The sequence below is a fragment of the Tubulanus polymorphus genome, chromosome 7, assembly GCF_964204645.1.
Source record: "Tubulanus polymorphus chromosome 7, tnTubPoly1.2, whole genome shotgun sequence".
In the NCBI taxonomy this organism is placed as follows: Eukaryota; Metazoa; Nemertea; class Palaeonemertea; order Tubulaniformes; family Tubulanidae; genus Tubulanus; species Tubulanus polymorphus.
The window spans coordinates 10544051-10566302 of record NC_134031.1 but is presented as its reverse complement, the minus strand read 5'-3'; the positions used below and the strand labels follow the sequence as shown (position 1 = coordinate 10566302).

The following is a 22252-nucleotide window of genomic DNA, read 5'->3' as shown; positions in this document are numbered from 1 at the left end:
AAACCGATTGTCCTAAAACACGAGTTATTGCAGCAACATAGTTAAAATGACAGATTAAATGCTAGGTACGAGGGCGCAAAGTCTTACAGCTAGTCTGCTTCTACTAATACGCATAGCTTGGCTACCGGTCTGCGGAATTCACTAAGTGCTGTTTTCATGGATGCAGCTCGAAGATAACCTTTAGAGTCACGCTCAACTCTGACTACCCTACTGTGGGCCCATGAGTTATGCACTGATGAATCCATAATGAGGCCAACGTCCCCAACTGCGACGTTTCGACGCGACCGAGACAATTTTGACCAAACTTGAAGCAGCGCCATATATTCCTCACACCATCTTTTCCAGAACAATGATGCCAAGTATTGAACCTGACGCCATCTAGGCTTCTCATACCCATCTTCTTTCGAGAAGATGCCGATTGGGAAATCTGATTTCGGATTCGGAGCGATGATTTGGTGTGATGGGTCTCGAATCGTTAGGGTTGTTCATGTCCAGGTCATACAGCAGACGTTTGTTGAGTATCGACTCCGCTTCGCAAAACGCTGTGCTAAGCATTTTGTCATTCAGGGCTTTCGATTGTCCGCCCAACAAGTGGAACAGAATTTTGCGTGCCGATCTCATCATTCGTTCCGCCGAAATGTGAGGCTTGCGGAGGGTTAAACCTCCACTCGAAATGCTTTTCGAGGCAAAACCGTGATATCTTATCCTTATCCAGACTCACCAACGCACGCTTCATGTCGGCACTGGGGCCAACTAGGTTGGTGCCGTTATCAGACCGAATTTTTTCAATCGCCCCACGCCTAGATATAAAGCGCCTTATAGCGTTGATACATGAATCCGTATCTAACGAATTCGCGACTTACAGGTGAATGACCCTGCTGGCCATAAACGTTAAAACGACGCCATAGCGCTTCGCAACGCTGCGCCCAGCTTTTACATCGAAGGGGCTGAAGTAATCCACGCCGGTGTTTGACAACTGTTGTTTGTCGGCCACTAAACGCTCTTTCGGTAAGTCGGCCATCTTTTGGTCGACCTTATCGTCAGGATATTTCCGGCAATCGACGCACTTCGCTATTATTGATTTGATTACGCCGGCGCAATGAGTAATCCAGAACCTTTGCCTCACATATCGCAGGATAGAATTCTTGCCCATGTGCCCTATGGCTCTGTGCGGGTCTTATGCGAGAGGTTTTTGATAATACAATTTGGTGTTTCTGGTCGAAAGGCACTATTTGCGCATTCAAGACGACCACTGACCCGAATCACTTCATCGTTCAGTTAACGTCGAGACCTTGCAGCTGGCTAGCTCGTTTTACCCGTGCATCTGTTTTCAGCTGCTCGTGCTCGGAGCTGAAGGTCTTCCGTTGCGAATGCCTTACTAGGAGCAACTCTGCCTCCTCTATGACGGATCGATTTAGGAACGCGGTTGTCGCTCCAGGGGGTTTTTTCGCGGGCAAAGTTTTCTTACCTCGGCCAATTTACGGAGTCTTTTTGCAAACAGTAGGAGCCACGCCACACCACGCTTCAGACGCCACCAATCTGAGTATTGTTCAATGAGCTTATCAATAGGCTGTGTAATACGCTACTGTCGACTTGACTTCGATCCACGACGTCAAGCGGCCAATCCGATTGGTCTTTGATGAGGAATTCTGGTCTGTTAAACCAGATCTCATCCTTTACTGGGGACTTGCTTGGTTGCAAACCTCTCGAGACGAAGTCTGCTGGGTTGAGCTTTGTGTCGATATATCGCCACTGAGAAACTTGACTGCCATCTCTTAAAACATTTACTCGGTTCGTCACGAATGTTTGGTATCTCTCCGTATCATTTGCCGTATCATATATCTTAGGAACTCTTTCCGTCAGTCCAGTAGAAGACTTTGTCGAACTCGATATCTAGTTCTCTTGCTCCATGCTGTGCAAACGAACTGCAACAGTCGTAGCGGTGAGCTCCATGTGTGGCATGGTTATCTTCTTTAGAGGCGCAACCCTAAATTTCGAGATTACCAATCTACACGTGACGTTGCCGGACGGGTCAGCTACTCACGAATAACAAACAACGCCATACCCCGTTTTACTTGCGTCGGTGAAGAAGTGGAGTTGGTACTTGAGCGCGTCTGATCATTAAGGGGCGAGGCATCATGGAATCATGACTAGTTCTAGGGCAATAATTCCGTCGGCCCAGGCTTCAAATCGCCTTTGTTGGTCTCGGGTGATGGCTTCGTCCCATCCGATGCTGTCTCTGCACAACTCTTGCAGCAGGATCTTGGCTGGCAGAATATATGGCAACACTAGCCCTAAGGGGTCATAAACCGAACTAATGACTGACAAAATACCCTGACGAGTGGCAGGTTTGTTTCGATCCAAGCTAATGTTAAAGGTTAGACTGTCGTTTTCGACGTCCCAGGTGACACCTAGGGCACGCTCTGTTGGTAGTCGAGTATTGTCCAAGCCTAAATCGACGCTTGGTGACCATTCTTCGTGTGAGAACGCTTTCATGACGGTGCAACTATTACTTTTTATTTGTGAAGGTGGAAACCGCCTTCCTGACATACGTATATGATGTCTCCCAGGATGCGGATGGCTTCTTCGTCAGAATTGAGAGTCTTCAGGCAGTCATATACGGAGAATGAACGCTTAATTCCTTCTACAGCTTCGGGTCTTACGACGCCTCCATTCTCGGCTGTACGACGTAAGGCTAGATTTACGCATGTAGGCGATGAGACACTGCCGAAAAGGTGTACTTTCATGCGGTAACAGGTGGGCTCAGAATTGAGGTCTCCGTCTTTACACGACAGGAACCTAAGATAATCTCTGTCTTCTTTAGGCACTAAAACTTGGTGGAACATTGCCTCGATGTCCGCTGTGACCGCTACTTGATTTTGCCTGAATCTGAGGAGAAAACCGACAAGGGCATTAGTCAAATTGGGTCCCTGCATATGTGCATCATTTAGAGAAACTCCATGGTACTTCGCCGCGCAATCGAAAACCTGTCTTATCTTGCTCTTCTTTGGGTGGTCCACCCGTGGTGCGGTAGGTACCAAGCGCCTGTCTCTTTGTTTAATTCGCAATCAGGCACGATTTCAGCGTATCCCTTTTTGATAACTGACTGCATGAAAGACGTGTAATTTTCTCGGAACTTCGTGTCGGCGTTAAGCCTTCTCTTTAGGCTACTCAAACGAGTCATGGCCATCGACCTGTTGGCAACTTCACGTCCTTCAGAGGCAGAGGTATCTAATAATGGCCGTTCACAAGCTCGACTTTGCCGCTTATCTTATCCATGAAGGCTTTGTCCTCTTGCGACCACTGCTGCCTGTCTTCAATTATTCTTTCCGGAAAGTCGTGGTTGAACGTTTCTTTCAGGTGACGATCGTTTTCGCGCAACTGCTGGTTATCCGATATCGAACTCGTGACTATCATGTGAGCCTTAGCCATGGACTGACGAGTTTTTCTGACGATGCCCCAGGTGACCCAGCCGAGTTTAGTATTGACCACATAAGGTCCGCCGCTGGGGCCGGTGATTGTTTGGACCGGCAGGAACGCATCAGGAACATTGCTTCCGATAAGCAACTTGACTGCTTTTCCGATCTTGGCTGGTGCGCTGATGCCTTCAAGGTTTGGCCAACTTCTGATTTCCTCCTCCATCACCATGTATTCTTCTGTCACTGGTATTTTACCGATAGAGAACACAGGCGGGAGTCTAACCGAGTCGTGGTTTTCCGCAAATGACCTTATTTCTAGACCGACGACTTTGTCTGTTCGCAACGGTTTTCCTTCGGGACAGCTGACGGTTCCTACGCTGATGTTCACCTTCCTTGCAGGAATCTGTAGCTCTCTGATTATTTCGGCGGTGCAGAAAGATATCGAACTTCCCGGGTCAAGGAACGCATACGTGACTATTTCTGAAAGTCTGTCTTTAGCTCGGACTCTGACCGGTATCAGGGCCATTGTGCCGTGCCCGTCTCCTGTCTCTTGCACTGGTTGCTCCACTAGGTTTCGCATTATTGGTTTTCTTTCACCTCAACGGAATCGGGAGGCTCCGTGTGAAGCACTGATCCGTGTCGCCTTTTACACATGCAAGTCAGCCTGTTTCTACAGAGCTGAGCTCTGTGTCCAGCTTTCCCGCATGCAAAACAAAGATTCTGACTTCTAAACGTTTTCAATCTTTCGTCTAATGGTTTCATTTTCAATGAGTCACAGTTATCTATTGTGTGGCTGTCACTTTTACAGTAGACACAACTGGACCTTGTGCTGCCGCTGACCGAAGCCCCTGCCGGCGTCGGCCGTTTATCTTTCCTTCTTTCGACGTAGGGGTTGACTGATGCGATCGTGATTCTGCCATAAATTAGGTCGCAGATCTTACGTGCCTCTTTTCGTACGAAGCTCACAAATTCCCCGAATGTTACCGTCTGGTGTCTGTCCTTAAGCCCGCAGACTATGTTCCTCCATCGTTCCTGGAGGCCGTACGGTAACTTACCGACGAGTCGCCTAATATTGTCAGGGTATTCTAGCAGTTGAACTCTTGTGATATCGAGAATCGCATTCTGGCATTCAGTTCTCGCTGAAGCCACACTCGGCCGATCGTGGTGTAGAATTACTACACTGCTCGTATTCAATCTTTTCTATCGATTGGAGCTCTGCTAGCGCACAAGCGAGGTCCTTTTTAATGCTTAACGCACGCAGCTCCTCCTCATGTCTTAGATTTATCCATTTTCTTTCAGACTCTTCGAGCAGCCATCATAGTAGTTTGCGCTATCCATTTTCTAACAGCTCATCACGATGCCGTTTTGTCAATAATGTTCCTCGTGCAACTGAGTCAATCCACTAAAACGCGATCACTTTGTTTGCAATGCATAGCGTTGTTAATTCTTCTTTAAATGAAACATCACAATTGACTGCAAGTCAAACAAAATAAAGCATTTACTAAAAATTGCATATCAAACATATTCAGGTGCTGCCATCTATGGATATCATAAGGCACTAAAATCAGTCTCAAAAACTTTAGAGAAAGCAAAACCCAAAGCTTAGTACAAAAATATAACTACTCAGAAAGAATGGCAAATGTTTTAGATAATATATGTGAGTTGTAAAACGTCTTACCAAATCATATCACCGTCTAAAACTTCTAAAAAGATGTACGCTAAAAAACTAAAAGAAACGATTGATCCACATTGCCACGAAGCAAAACCATCACCACTTCCGCACATCAGGTGGCGCAACACCACCACCCAGGCCAAACACTCAAACAAGGGAAGGATTTGCCGCAACACTCACCAATTTACTCAATTAGTTTCTACAGAGCTGAGCTCTGTGTCCAGCTTTCCCGCATGCAAAACAAAGATTCTGACTTCTAAACGTTTTCAATCTTTCGTCTAATGGTTTCATTTTCAATGAGTCACAGTTATCTATTGTGTGGCTGTCACTTTTACAGTAGACACAACTGGACCTTGTGCTGCCGCTGACCGAAGCCCTTGCCGACGTCGGCCGTTTATCTTTCCTTCTTTCGACGTAGGGGTTGACTGATGCGATCGTGATTCTGCCATAAATTAGGTCGCAGATCTTACGTGCCTCTTTTCGTACGAAGCTCACAAATTTCCCGAATGTTACCGTCTGGTGTCTGTCCTTAAGCCCGCAGACTATGTTCCTCCATTGTTCCTGGAGGCCGTACGGTAACTTACCGACGAGTCGCCTAATATTGTCAGGGTATTCTAGCAGTCGAACTCTTGTGATATCGAGAATCGCATTCTGGCATTCAGTTCTCGCTGAAGCCACACTCGGCCGATCGTGGTGTAGAATTACTACACTGCTCGTATTCAATCTTTTCTATCGATTGGAGCTCTGCTTGCGCACAAGCGAGGTCCTTTTTAATGCTTAACGCACGCAGCTCCTCCTCATGTCTTAGATTTATCAATTTTGTTTCAGACTCTTCGAGCAGCCATCATAGTAGTTTGCGCTATCCATTTTCTAACAGCTCATCACGATGCTGTTTTGTCAATAATGTTCCTCGTGCAACTGAGTTAATCCACTAAAACGCGATCACTTTGTTTGCAATGCATAGCGTAGTTAATTCTTCTTTAAATGAAACGTCACAATTGACCGCAAGTCAAACAAAATAAAGCATTTACTAAAAATTGCATATCAAACATATTCAGGTGCTGCCATCTATGGATATCATAAGGCACTAAAATCAAAGTCTCAAAAACTTTAGAGAAAGCAAAACCCAAAGCTTAGTACAAAAATATAATTACTCAGAAAGAATGGCAAATGTTTTAGATAATATATGTGAGTCGTAAAACGTCTTACCAAATCATTTGATCGCTAAAACTTCTAAAAAGATGTGCGCTAAAAAACTAAAAGAAACGATTGATCCAAATTGCCACGAAGCAAAACCATCACCACTTCCGTACATCATGTGGCGCAACACCACCACCCAGGCCAAACACTAAAACAAGGGAAGGATTTGCCGCAACACTCACCAATTTACTCAATTAACCTGTTCTCCTCTGTATATATACCCCTGTTTTAAGTCAATATCTCACACCTGACGATGATCTCTAGTGTGAGATCGAAACTTCGTGTTCTTATATTTAAGATTGTTTCAATTAATAAATTCTCGATTTTAGATTTCTTGTAATTTGTAAATAGTGGGTTCTTATCTTATTATCTGTTCACCACGTTTGAGTGTGGTAATCGTACCATACCGTATTTTCCGGTGTACAAGTCGACCCGGTGTATAAGTCGAGGTCAAATTTTCAGTTTAAAAAGTTGTGCTAGGGCTATAGTCGGTGTATAAGTCGAGTCGCTTCTTCATGTGTTTACATATGTCACATTGAAAACAGTGCCGATGTCATTCTCATAGTAGTTGAGTCTTTACCACTGTTTGCATTATTAAATCATTGGGATCTGTTGTTTCTAATATTAAATTACCGGATTAGTGCTCATTGTTTGTATCCACGTGTTGATAGATTGGTATGACCATATATGTGCTTCACGATCTACTTTTAAATGCAATCATTTTCGTTAGCGGCATGTGTATACTAATCTGTTGGCCAACCGTGTGTCTGTGGATATATGTCTCTGCGGCCCGTAATGTGGTACCGCCAACATATTTCCGTCGAGTACTGTACCCTTTCCTATGGTTTATGCCAATATTTTCTAAATTTGGATTGATCGCCAATGGTTTTTCTATACGACCCGGCCCTGCGGTATTGCATTTAGCCACAGGCGAAATCCGCCATCTTTTTTCTTGGCGTTCTCGCAGTAGAACGCGTTGGATTTTTTCGCCGTAAAAATCTGGGAATTAGGATATTAGGGAGTTTTCACTCTCATAACGGTGAGTCTGTTCGGTTTGGGGGTTATCCCTGGTTTCTATTTTTCCGTAAGAATTTTATTTACAAATATAATTTGATTGAATTGAATTGTTTTGATTTGTAACAGGATAATTAAATTATGCCACCTAAGGGTCAGCATCGTGGCGGGGAGGGATGCGGGCATTTGTTTGGCGCCTGGGACAACCACGGTTCATGTGCGTCGTGCAGGCGCAAATCCGGTCAAATATGTGCAAGGAGCAATCCTTGCAAGATTTGCGTTGTGTGGTCCGAGGACCTTTGGCTTCGGGCCGATAAGGCTCTTAAACTAAGAGATCGTCGTTGAGTTAGCAGGGATTCGTCGGTTTCGGCCGATGTGCCAACCGACGTTTCTAATCCTGTTTCTTATCGTAAAGCGGAGCGGTCGCCGGTCGTTCAGGTACGATCGGCTTCCCAACTCCGTTCACCGGGGAGGAACGCTGGTTCACCGGCACCGGTCTCCGGTCATTCACCGGTCTCCGGTCGTTCACCGGTTCGGCCGGTTCAGACTACATATTCGGAACCGAGCGCGCGCCGCGGTAGTCGCGAACGGCCGCACCGGTTCGGTCGGTACCGGGTCGGGCATCGGTTCGGTCCGGTTCGGGCACCGGTCCGGTCCAGACGTCGTCCGGTTCAAAACATCCGGTACGTTCATCGTCTGATTCTGATCGTCGCTCCAGGGATAGAGCTCGCTCTCCCACTAGTTTCAGACGCCGTGAGCCTAATAAACGAGCAAGATCTCCTTCTCGCAGATCAAGGTTTGATCGCAAGAGGGACTACGATCGTTATTGTCGGAAGTTTTGCCGTCGGTCTTCTCATCGTTCGTCGACGTCGGTTAGCGATGAAAGCGATTCTTCTAGTAGGTCGCGATCCCGTTCGAGGGACCGTCACCGAAGTCGGCATGATCGTCTGGATACTGGAAAATACCTGACTCAGAAGGATTTCCATGTATTTGAGGAGAAAATTTTAAACTTGTTATCTTCGTCGCAACAAGTCGCTGCAACCTCTACAACAGGTAAGCCTATTCCTGATTGTCCGGTTAGAAGTTCGCCAGCCCACTCAGTTTTTCGGAATTCTGACTCTGAATTCCTGGATGCTGCGGTAGGGTCTGATTTCAATGAGGATCCGGTCCCAGAAGCGGCAATTACTTCTGGGGTCGTTCCTGTCGCGAGCAATTGTGGGTTGCCCCAGACGATGGGGGCTTCCCTGGCTCGCAATGTATCTCCGTCCCGTTCAGTTTTATCCGAACCAGCGGGGGACATGCTATTTAGAGCGATGATAAGTGAGTTCTTTGTCAAGCACGGGGCAACTCGCGCTAAGCCCACAGCAGCTCCTCTGGTCAGTGAGTCAATGGAAGCTTATCGCCCTCCGGACTCCGATCTTAACGTTTTACGGGAATCGTCAGCGGTTTCGAGAGAATGGGCTCGATTGGATACGCATTTATGGGGTGAATGTCGGCCTGGAACATTTTCATTTCCCCCTCCAGAACGGGGTATGAAATCTGGGAAATATTTTAGTTCAACCGATCCACCTATAGGCGCATTTCGCTCGGCGTATTACGCAACTCCAGGTGCTGTGGATCACAGTCATAACTGCCTGGATGCTGATTATACTTTGATCAGCCCGGATACCGTTACAGCACAGTCGGGTATTCGTTTACCTAAGTCCGGTTTGGTGGCCATGACGTCAATCCTGGACAATCTTACCAGGGTTGGTTCGTTTCAAGATATGGCACTTAAGGTGTTGACGGGTGAGCTTCGCGAGACTCACGCCGCCGTTCATGCGGGCTCCGACCCAGAGTCAGTTGCCCTAAAACTGGAGGGAATGGACCGGATTATCCAATCTTTGGCTCGGTCTGTTTCGCATGTAATTCCGTTGTCGGTTCGGGGTCAGGCTAATCTGGTGTTAGCCTCCCGTCAGTCAGTGATGGACTCCAGTTCCAAACCGGATATGGTGTCCAATGCTTTGCTGAGAGCCCCTTTGGGGACGTCTTCACGTCTCTTCTCCGGTTGGTGCGCTCCGGTTTCTGCAGAGCTGAGGAAGATTCGGGAGGTTCAGGCCAAGTCCAACCCCCGAACTCCGTGGAAAAAGCGTTCTGGTCCGACGCCGGCGGCGCAAGGTTCGGCACGGACGCAAACAGGACCATCTCAAACTTCAGCGCTTTCTCAGGCGGCTTCGGATGTAGAACTAGCGCGCAACTTCAACAATCGTGTCAAGCCTCGTCCGGTCGTAACAGTTCCAGTTCGTATCGAGGCAAGGGGAAGGCACCAAAAAGGGGCTCTTCCTTTCGGAAAAACTCGAAATGAATTCTTGGGACCAGTGGGAGGTTGTCTGCAGCAGGCAGCAACCCGCTGGTCCGACCTCTTTGGAGACGGTTGGCCCTCCCGGGTCGTCTCTCGTGGCTACCGTCTCCGTTTCCTAAGGCGACCGCGCCTGATGAGGTCACCTCCCGACATGCGGCCAAAACCAGGTCAGGAGGCCTTAATCTCTCCAGCTCTCAAGGAATTGGCCGAGAAGGGAGCGATAGAACCAGTTTGCAACGAAACTTCTCCCGGCTGGTTTTCTCGAATATTCATGGTACCAAAGGCCACAGGGGGTCAACGGACAGTGATAGATCTGTCATCCCTCAATCGGCACCTAGACATTCCAAGGTTCCGGATGACCAAGCCCAAGGACGTGATTCAATGGCTCCGTCCGGGTCAATGGGCGGCTTCATTGGACCTGAAAGATGCTTACTTTCAGGTTCCAATTCACCCAAAATCTCGGCGATTTCTCAGGATAAAGTGGAAAGGCCGCCAGTTCCAATTCAGGTCTCTTCCATTTGGCCTCAGTACGGCCCCGTGGGTTTTCACCAAGTTGGTCAAGTCAGTTCAGAAGGTACTTCAGTCAAGGGGTGTTCGACTGTTCGTTTACCTCGACGACTGGTTAATAGTCGCGAATTCGGCTCAGGAATGTCGGGAGGCAATGACCTGTCTTGGACTTAGTCCATCAGCTAGGGTTCCGCGTAAACAGGGAAAAATCTCAGTTGACGCCGGCCCAACAGTTCACTTATCTCGGCATGGACTTCGATCTCCGAATGGGCAAAGTCTTTCCGTCTATGGTTCGAGTAGCCAAACTTCAAGAAGCTGTAGCGGGAGTGTCCACAACCCCGAGAACAGCTCGTTACTGGTCACAGCTTCTAGGCTCCATCAGCTCCATGGGTCTGGTGGTGCCCTTAGGCCGCCTCAGAAGCAGGCGCTTGCAACAATATTGGAAGGTCTTTTGGTCTCAGTCGAAGGGCAACTGGGAGGCCTTGATTCCCGTACCTCCAACCGATCTAAGTCCGGATCTTCAGTGGTGGGCGGCAACTACGAATCTTCGGCTCGGGGTGTCACTAGCCCAGGGTCTACAGTATACAGTTCGTGTATTTACGGATGCCAGTCACCAAGGATGGGGGGCACATCTGGAGAACCGAGTCAAAGCCGGGAGATGGTCTTGCTACGAGGCCACCAACCACATAAATTTCCTAGAAATGCTGGCCGTGTGGAAGGCCCTGAAGTTCTTTCACAGGAGAGTGGAGGGCCACCACGTTTGGTTAGCCACAGACAATTCAACAGTGAGGGCTTACCTTCAGAACCAAGGGGGCACTCACTCAGAAACCCTCACAGGTCTGTCGGCCAAAATTCTTCTTTGGTGCCAGACAAAGGGCGTGTCCCTGACTGTGGCACATTTAGCAGGGAAAAGGAACGTGATGGCCGATGCTCTGTCTCGTCGAGGTCAGGCTATTGCGACAGAATGGGTTCTCCACCAAGAAGTAGCCGATCGGGTTCGGGGCATGTTTGGCAATCCGCTGCTGGATCTGTTTGCCACCCGGTTCAATCGGAGGTGTCCTCTGTTTGTGTCCCCGTTTCCAGACGCGGAAGCGTGGGGGTCGATGCCTTCTCTCTGGACTGGTCGGGGATGCATGCGTATGCGTTCCCGCCCACACCAGTCCTGCCGCGCTTACTGGATCAAATAGAGAGATCAGTCAGTTGCAACATAGTTCTGGTAGCACCATGTTGGCCGGCTCAGAAATGGTTCCTACCACTTCTCAACCTACTGTGCGACAACCCCAGGACTCTTCCGAATTTCCCATCGCTTCTGTCTCAGGGGAACTTTCGGCATCATCCAAACAGCCGGGGATTTAATCTGCTCGCCTGGCCATTGTCCAGCGATCCTTGTCAGCTTCAGGCTTTTCAGAACAGGCTGCCTCCTTTATCGCAGGATCTAAGCGGCCATCAACAAGTACCATTCACGATGCCAAATGGAGTCATTTTGCGGATTGGTGTGCTGCAGGGGTAATTGATCCATGCTCACCCTCTGTAGCTCAATTGGCAGATTTTTTACTGCACCTATTTGTAGTGAAAGGTTTGCAGGTCATAACTATTAAAGGTTACCGCTCCGTGATTTCTCATACATTGCGTGCTTCTGGATGGCCAAATGTAGCAGGGGATCATCGGATATCCCAGCTGGTTGCAGGGTTTTCTCTTTCCCGGCCTCGGGTACCAAGGACAGTTCCACCATGGGATCTGTCTGTAATTTTGAAGAAGTTAATGGAGGCTCCATTTGAACCTCTTTCGGCAGCGTCATTTGCAAATTTGTCAAAAAAGACTGTATTTTTGCTGTTCTTGGCTTGCTCAGCCCGTCGCTCTGAGATTCATGCGCTTTCAGTCCGACAAGGTCATATTGTCTTTGGGCCAGCGAAAGAATTTGTTTCGCTGCGGCCTGCTTTGGAATTTTTGGCAAAGAACCAACGACCAGGCTCGGTTGGGCGTCAATGGCGAATTGAAGCCCTAAAACATCGAGTGGAACCGGGCATCCCGGACAGGACTTTATGTCCTGTGCGGGCGTTGTGTTTCTATTTAGATCGCTCTGCTTCACGGAGGGGTTCACGGGAGCGGTTATTTATTCCGCTGCTGGATCACCTAAAGGGGGATATTTCGCGGGACACAGTGGCCCGATGGGTCTCTTCACTGATCAAGGACATTTTATTGAAGGAGAATCTTTCCTCGGAGGGAGTGGTTTCTCATCAAGTGAGGTCTATGGCTACTTCCTGTGCAGCCTTTTCGGGTGCTCCGTTGGAGGAAGTCTGTCGGGCCGCCTTTTGGAATTCTCCATCGACATTCACGTCATTTTATTTACGGGATGTTTCAGGCCAGTTAGGCTCATTAGCTTCACTTGGTCCTGTTGTCATGGCTCAAGGTGTCCGTTCTTTCCGATCGGACCCTTTAGTGTAGAATATTTATGTTGCATTATCAGGATCGCAGGGGGTGTATCCTTGTACATAGTTTGGGCTCATATCTGCAAGTATTAATTTCGCAAAATTCTGGGGGGGCCCCTGAGCTGGACGGCTCACTGTGGCCAACCGGTCTTCCCTGTGCTACAGTGCTCCATTCCGTGCTTGGGTAAGTGCTCTCTTTTTCCCTCTTACCTTGCGTTTGAGCGGTGGTTTTTCTATCTACCTTTCCCACCATCCTTGTGCTAGGCTAGTCTAGCAAAAACCATAGGAAAGGGTACAGTACTCGACGGAAATATTACAATTTTTGGAACTAAAATTTGTATTTCCGAGTAGTACTTACCCTTTCCTATGGTGGGAATCCTGCCCACCTGCCCCGCATAGCTGTTTTTTTTTGGTCTGCTATGACGTAAAAAGATGGCGGATTTCGCCGGTGGCTAAATGCAATACCGCAGGGCCGGGTCGTATAGAAAAACCATTGGCGATCAATCCAAATTTAGAAAATATTGGCAAAAACCATAGGAAAGGGTAAGTACTACTCGGAAATACAAATTTTACTTCCAAAAATTGTAATTTTTTTGTCATGCAAATGAATAGGTGATGAGCGGCTTGACTCATCTTGGAACTAGCAGTGTGTTGAGTGACAGTAAAACATGGACAATGTTGTTTGATTTTCTGAGTGAAATCTCAATGTGAAAACTACTGCAAAACGATCTGAGAGGATGTGAAAAATCAAAATTTTCTGGGGGAGGGCCCCCAGACCCTTACATGAATTTCAGGGGACCAAGTGGACACAATTTTGGTGGCCCACCTCATCGAATCTTACATCATATGAAAAGCCTTGACTATTTACTACAAATTAACACCAACTTGTAATGCATGAAAATAAACAGCAAATGAGCTATTTGGTATCGTGATGAACTTGGATTTTCCCTTCGAATTTTCTGAGGAGTAATTGACACTACATAGTGAAATCCCTGAGTGCTAGTGGGTTAACTAACAAAAATTTTTCATAATTAAACCTCTGCATTTTTGGAATGCCTTTGATCTTTAAAGTAGCATGAAGTGCTACTATATGGATTATTTCTACACTAAGGTAACTTGTATCAACCATCTGGAATCGAAAATTATTTTTACATGCACAAAGAAACAAGTCAGTGTTCATTCATTATGATATAATGACAGTATTTTTCAGAATAGATATTCCAAGTATGTTCCTACTGATCGAATTTCTACAATACAACTGATGTAGTACACAAGTTTCTATTATTTATATACTAATCGTCAAATGGTGCCAGTTTATTGTTGCACTCTGTGAGTGACCAGTAGCGGGTTCGCTAAATGGACATTCATTCTAATGAATATATTTCATAATTGTTTACAGTGCCATCACTTGTGGAGACGGGAAATGACAAACTACATATTCCACCTGATAAAAATGATACAAGAGCCCTTTTTTTGATGGAGAAATATGGTAACAGATGGAAGTCCAAAGTCCAACAAGGTAAAATCTATTCTTATGGGTTTCGTCATACCGATATGCATGTAATGCTCGCAATTGAATTCCTTATAGAATGGTTCTGAGAGTTACTTTTTTTCCTTCTCGATGCCAACTGAATTCATGATTAAGCATTGTTATTATCATTATTTTCATCATAACTGTAATCATTTAAATATAATCAAGATATGATACACAATTTTTTCCCATAATCAATACATGATGAAAGACATCAAACACTTATCATGCATTAAATCTTGCATCTTTTTATAGAGAAAACATTGCCACTGCAATTAGTTCATGGGACATGGTTGCGACAAGCATTGTTCACACCATCATCAAGAGCTGCAAGGCAGACAGCTTGTAATATCATTGAGTCGATTTGTCAAATACATGATCGGCATAGAAAAGTGTTGGATCTCCTAACTGGGTAAGATTTTTTGGCAGTCTTGCAGTGTATTCTGTGTGCTTTAGTCATCATATGAATTATGTATATGGCATTTGAGCGAAGTATGATATGCACAACAGCCATAGTAGTTTACTGGCTCGAGCTGCAGGACTGCTTCACCATCTTAGTAAGCGTGCAGAGTTCATCCCAACTTAAGTCATACTTGACAAGTGGGATCAATTAGCCCATCACAACTATAGTCAGGGTTTACACTGATAGGGTTAATTACTATAATACTGATATGTTCATTGTAGATATTTGGATGAACTATGTCGTAATGGTGAAAATACTGCAGAATTTCTTGCCCTTTACAAGCGACTCATCAACCCGGCTCACTGGAAACATTATCTAGCTATCAAAGGAATTTTACCAATAATTGGTGGACTCATCATGAAAGAAATTGATAAGTTATCAACTCTAGAAGAAACCACTCTCAACTCTGACCTATCACTTGGATATGCCTTACGCGCCTTGACTGGTAAACATCTTGAGAACTTCCAAGTCCTAAGCTACACACACACACACACACACACCCACACCCACACCCACACACCCACACACCACACACACACACACACTTATTGCTCTCTAGCCAATTATATCTGCAAAACCTAGATGGCATATTGTGATTTACTTCGATAACGATTGTTTGAAACTGACCATTCTAATCTTTAATATGCCATTTCTAAAATAGTACAAAATTATAAGTATAATAGATTTTGTTCACTAGATTTTCGATCAATTCATATTGATGAATGAGTAGTAAATATGAAATAAAAAAATGTAGATTATTTGCAGAGTCATTTAGTTACATAGATATTTATGGAGCACATTCATATTACGACGTTACCGACTGGTGAACAGACAAACGAATAAACTTTCAGAGAAAAGTGTGGGCGTATTTCTTGTGAAAATACACAAGCTAAATACAACGCCATCTACAGAACAGCTATGAAAAGATCAGGTTGAAAACAAATCCAAAACATATTGATAAAAAAGTGTACTTTGATTTAGTTTAGATTGATTCGTAAGAATGAGCTAATTCAGGTTTTAGATCTAGAGCATGATTCCAAAACAGTCAACCTTGCATAAGTTGTACTTGTTGGGCTCAATCAAATATTATTAATATTATTATTATTATTATTATTATTTTTATTGCTATTGTTACTATTATTTTCATTGTTATTAGTGTATTTATAGAAGCTGTAACCACATGATGTGGTCAAAGAAACTATGTATTTATGCCTTAAAATATCGGTATGATACATTCCAGAGCTGCAACGTAGACAACGATTAAAGTTGAAGAATAATAAAGAAATGGGACCACATATTTTTGTGCCACTTGCATGTTTATAAGACTTGCAATGTACAACTTATAGAAATATTTTTAAAACAAAATAAACCAAGACTTAAAAACTTATGAGACTTTGACGAGTGACAAGCAACTTATGCGAGGTTGACTATAATGCTTTTACGTTAGGCAGTGACTACTATTTATCTGATATGATGATCTCAGATCTAAAATGAGGGAATCTCCATTTCAGAATTATTATCATCATTTGTTGATCAAGAGAATATTAAACAGCGCTATAAGAGTAGATTGGTTGGACCAGTCCTCAATGGATATTTGTCACTGAGAAAACTTGTTGTTCAAAGAACAAAGCTAATCGATGAGACTCAAGACAAACTTCTCGACCTGCTTGAAGATATGACCACTGGTATGTTTGAAACCATTTTATCCTTCTGTTGCAGGATCTAAGAAACTATATGCTGGATATAAGAAATAATGATTATATGACCTTTCGATTTGACCAATCAGATATTATTTACCTGGCCCCATTATCAATTCAAATTGAATGCAAAAACTTTTTTTCACAAAAAGTGTTACTCCAAAGTTTCGATACACCAGGTTCTTTACTTGGAACATGCTGTATGCCCAATTTGAGTCATGTAAAATGCCTGTCCCATAATGTCTGTACACCAAAAATCACATATTTGCAATCCAATATACAATGTACCATAGCCGCCTAGCTATTGTCTTTGTAATTCTGGTTCATATTATGGTTGTTGATCAATCTCTCACGCACAAGCATAACAAACTAGGTCGCTACCATCAAACCTTGCTGTACATGTACAATGAATATGATCAGTAGAGTCTGTAGCCGTTTTTAGATTATTTGAAAGTCTTTGAAATGTTGCTGGATCTTCAAATTTGGAAGACAATGTCTTTGAATGTCCTAAATTTTGGCAGACAGAAATTATTTCCAAGCTTTATGGCCCTGCATATGTGCATTTATTCATTCACTGCAGGCATGTTGCGTCTTGTCATATCATTAGACAAGGCAAAAACATGTGCCTGCAGTTTGCTGTCGTGTGTGATCAATAGAATCTCAGACTACACATGCTATAGTCACAAGTGACAGCATATCAATGTTCATATTGACATAATGAAAATGTTTTGTTTTCACACAGTCTTTGAATCCAAATATTTCTTAAATTTCTGTTCCATGCAGGGAATCCCCAGTTGTAGTTGGTTTAGAGTCATTTCCTTATCTACCACTAGCCAATTTTTAACATATGGATGTTATGGTCCTTTCGTATTATTTATGATAATAATAATAATTGACATTTATATAGTGCAGGTATCCAAACTAGAGTTTGTTCAAATGCACTCAAAACTTGGTATTATTACCCCAGCCTATAACTCTATTCATGTATCAGTCATCTATTCCTGCACAGAAGAAACATCTGAGCAGCTGATAGGAGCTCTGGAGTCTGCTATCTGGCCAGGTACCTATTTACTCCTGGGTAAAGCGTGCCCGTTAGGCAATGATGATAAATGTCTTCCCCAAGGACACTACTATAAAGTGCGGGGGTTCGAACCTACAACCTGGCTTCCCACAGGCGAAAGCTCTAACTACTCACCCACACTACTCGCTCAATTGTATTGATTGTATTAATCAAGTTATACTTGTAAGTATTGATTGATCATGTTACTTTTTATAGGTACTGAAAGTGAGACTAGAGAATTCATGTTCATTTGTGTCGAGACCCTGCAGAAGTATCCTTTAGATGATTATAGATCTCCTGTATTCATTTTTGAACGACTGTGCAGCATCATATACCCTGTAAGTACTCTAAAGAAATATATATATATATATATATATATATCAGGTATGTAAAGGTCAGAGACTGACGATCTGCGCGAACCAGTTATGCAATCGCGTAATGGTCAGTTGCGCGAGTTGTTACTGCGCGAGGTAATTAGACCCGGTACTTCGCGCAGCTGATAGTAATGATCAGTTGCGCGAGGTTATTAGACCTGGTACTTCGTACTATCTAAGACTTCTGTTGCGGGCACGTGGATTTTATTTCACCTCTACTTAGTGCGATGATTTTTCGGGCGAGCGGGATAAAAGTGACAATTTTTTCAAAGGATTTCTCGACAATGACAGACAAAAAAAAAACGAAGTCCGCCACAAATGTAAGTAATTAGGACAGAAGCGATCTAAGAGGATTAAAAAAGCAAAACAAACTAGGGGTAATTACCTATGACAAGAGTTGAATACATGTAACGTGAGAGACAATAAACGAGTATAAATTGCTTGTGTTTGGAATTGTTAGCGTACATATGTGAGATATCTACAAACAGTTTAGCAGAGAACATTAAATACACGTATACTGACCGAGAGAAAAGACGAGTTTTAAATAACAATTTTGTTCATTACTAATGAAGTCATACACGTGTAGACACATTGACTAAACATTATACATGTATATAAAAAGATATTGAAATAACACGTTAAACGTTAATGTTAAACACCCACAGATTGAAGAGAAAAAAGGTATCTCTTTTAGTGGTCTGTAGTAAGCATTTTCTAGTTTTTTTATTCATTTATTTTATTTTTTTGATTCATTTATTGCGCGATATAGGACAAAAAATTATACCTAATTTCTCATTTTCCCCAAGTTTATTTTACACATAGCTGACCACTTATGTATAAAGTATTTAGATAATTATACAAACAAGTAATTTTTAGACCTGACAGCTAAGAAAATGAGTTCGTCAGCATTTCTATTTGTAATTTAAGGAAGCCCTTATATTTTGCCATAAATTCATTCTCCTACCTGCATTATATACATATGATAATATTTGACATCTATCATTTGCATTAATCTAATTATTAAAATTGTCTTTTTGGTCAATAAATAAGTTATTGATCCGCAGCTGAATTGTATTCTCAAAAAGATCAATCGATTTATATACGTAGGTTTCTTGGTATGTCCTGGGAGAATACATGCATTGTTTCGTTATGCAAGATAATACATTATCCGCCTTAATGGTTGTTTGTCTGAAACATTCATACTTGTATCAGGCGAGCAATCTAAATCATTTGAAGGTAATTACGGCGCTGTAGTCATGAGAAGAATTCGTGGAAATGAGCAATTATGAAATATACTTAACACTCGCTGACCCTTAGTCTGATAAATTGATTATTAAGGAGTAATATTAAAGAGTTTTATTATCTTAATTAATAAAAGTTGGTGTGTTTAAATTTGAATGTACTAATTATGATAAAGAACATATATAAGAAAGATGATATTTCGGCTTATATTGTATATTACTATTTACACAAAATTAAATACCGTTCATTATGGAAATTGTGATCATTGGATAAGTTAAAATAAATGAATTCGAGGGTTGGAAAAATGGTATGTAATCTCTATGGTGCGGTTGAGAAGGAGAGCAGACCGGCATTATTTTCTGAAGGCACCTGGCGCCATCGGATGGAATACGCCTGACTGGATATAACTTGATTACTATGTATATACACATTTATCATGAATTTCTGCCGTTAACTAATTATAAGTCTAGTATAAACTACTATGTAAATGCATTTTTAAACTAAGTACCAGTCTAGTGTTGGCACCTGAGGTAACGAACAAAGAAATCATTATAATCGATACCGGTATTCTTTTAGTTTCAAATGCGAGTAATTCTTACAATAAGTAGCCAAAATGTTAAACGAAGCAGAAATTGTGGCATGTGCCTAATTAGTAATACTATTCGCCCATTTATTTTAAAATACCGGCACAATGTTTGCCAATCGTACCAGGAACCCTAATTTCTTTATAGTTATCATATCTAGAAGAGTTGTGTAAACTTGTTGTTCTAAAAACTCTGCAGACAATGATAGAAGAACCGTATAAAAATCTGCAATTTCTCAGCACATTAAACAGTATTCTTTGATTCTTCAAACACTTAACATCACTTACAACATCATTTACAACGGAAAACAACCAACGACCAACGATTAACGACATGGATACAGACTCAAAAAAGATGACTGCAGACCTATGACGTGCGTTGCATATGGCAACGAAGTATGCTGAGAAATTTTCAAAGAAATCAGGATCTGCGGTTATTCTTTGCGGATTAGTGAAAGTGATAAAAAAATGGTTAATATTTTTAGATTTTTGAACCGAGGTGTGCAGCATTTTCGTGAGATAAAATTGGTCGCAACACGACGACTAAAAATTGCCTCGTGTCATGCGCCAGGCTTTAAGTTCGCGTGCACGATAGAATTAATAAAATATAAGCTTGGGCCAGAACAGAACTGTTCAGTTTACGTTAGGACATCGTCTTGACCAGGATTATTTCATGACATTAGGATTAATAAACAGATAAAGGTAATTAAGCTACTTTTCACGTACCGTATCACTATTTTGATACACTACAAGTTACAAGTTTAATACACTACATCAATATAATCATCGTCATTAGGCATATAAAATCAAAACCATCAAATCTTTAGCTTTTAACGATAATTTACAACGTTTCTAAATATCGCTTCTTGACGAATTCAAATAGTGAAAAATCTTACTTTTATTGATATTGATGTTTTAACAGTTCGCTGCATAATTAATTGAATAAAGTAAAATCTGTTCATCACAACTCGCACAGGTTCATTCTGCGCGAAGGACTCGCACAGTACGCAGTACGTCAATGCAATACGCGATCGCGCACCTGTTCACAGCTCGCGCAGGTTTATTGCGAAGTAACAACTCGTGCAAAAAGTCATTATGCGATCACGTACCTACTTTGCGCAGATAGAGAAAACGGATCCGATTTATAGCTCTATATATATAATGGATATAGTCCCATAACGCTGTATCTTAACTGAGAACTGATAAAATGTCATTTACCTGTATCCATCATCAGGAGCTATGATTATCATCGAAACAACCAGCCTCCATCACATTATCTATGCAAACTGCACCATTTGAAGGGGTACACCTGGGGAATCCACCATAGTTAAGCCGCGTTCAAACTAGATACGGCGCTTATGAAGTACCGTACTTTGCTGGTGCCAAATTCACCAAAATACAGCCTGTTACGTTCACACTTAGAGTCGTCAATTCAGCACTTAGTAAGCCCAGTATAGTAGTCACCCGGTGTGCCAATAGAGGGGAGTGTAATAAGTGTACTGTACTACGAAGATGTAAATACGTGGCTAGCTAAGCACTGAATCTACGTTCACGCTACAGAAAATACGCAGCCAGCTCAATTCCGTACTGAAATCGGGTTTTCGGCGCGTAATTGCATTCCGCGCTAAATGAGCCGCAAATTTCAGTACAGAACTGAATAAGCTGCGAATAGGTCTTGAATAATTTCCAGTGTAAGCGCTTAGTACCGTACTGGTGTGAACGCAGCTTATGTACATGTAGTAGGCTAGAGACAGTGCTGTATGTACACTCGGTGAGATAAGCGGCGCCCTGCCTCGTGTCAACACAGACTGGCTCGGATTGAAAGATGAAAAATACCCTGTTCGGCATGCGTATAATAGAAACAAGATATGAGAAACTTGAATTTGTTTTCACTGACAATGACATCTTTTTATACGTACACTCACTGCTAGTCAATTTTAAACTCTGTCTTTGACTATATGCACCTTATGGTCCTCTTGTTTATTTTGTTGTGATGAAGTTATGTCCATTATTCGCACACTTCTTATAGCCAGAGCACGTGTATGTTAAGGTCAAGTCCCATGTGGGGAGGTACAAATACAAACACCCTTTTCTTTACAATAATCTAATGTTTCACTGGTGTGCATAATTTGTCTGATTTGGGTTAAGTTTTAATAACATGTCAAAAAATAAGTTTTTATCTTTTTCTAGGAGGAAAATGATGTCGGTCAGTTCTTCATATCACTTGATAAAGATCTTCAGCAGGAAGACTTCTTACAAGGTCGAATGTTAGGCAACCCATACAGTTCCAATGAACCAGGACTTGGGCCACTCATGAGAGATGTCAAAAATAAAATCTGTCAAGGTAATCAATGAGTAATACACTTGACATGAGGGGATTATGTACCAATGTGTGCTGGGAATAGATAACAGGGACACATACCAAGGCCCGACGTAAGTAAAAAACTATTGGGTCCACCATCGCTGCTGAAAACACAATCCTTCAATTCATCATAGTGCAGCCCTGGCCACTTTTCTGTCCATTGGTGCTGAAAACCTAAAATCTAACGATGACTTTCTTCCCAAATTTACCATAGGGATAGATTGAACGGAATAACATAGGCCTATATTGATCTGTAACTTCCATGAGTTGCTAAAACGGCAACTCCCCTTTCACGTATAGCTGTTAAAATTTACTTAGTTTAACTCAATTCTATAATGCAAGGAATCCAGCCAATAAT

At 43.0% G+C, this 22252-nt stretch overlaps 1 protein-coding gene across 1 annotated transcript in view; it reads left to right on the top strand.

Moving 5' to 3' along the window:
- Positions 1-21887, top strand: part of LOC141909150 (E3 ubiquitin-protein ligase UBR4-like) — a 200331-nt gene extending 178444 nt beyond the window's left edge. The window contains exons 64-69 of the mRNA XM_074799535.1: positions 13982-14101; positions 14369-14525; positions 14798-15021; positions 16088-16261; positions 17550-17671; positions 21723-21887. Of these exons, the coding sequence (XP_074655636.1) occupies positions 13982-14101; positions 14369-14525; positions 14798-15021; positions 16088-16261; positions 17550-17671; positions 21723-21887 (962 nt within the window). The remainder of the gene's footprint in view (positions 1-13981; positions 14102-14368; positions 14526-14797; positions 15022-16087; positions 16262-17549; positions 17672-21722) is intronic.
- Positions 21888-22252: the final 365 nt, after the last annotated feature.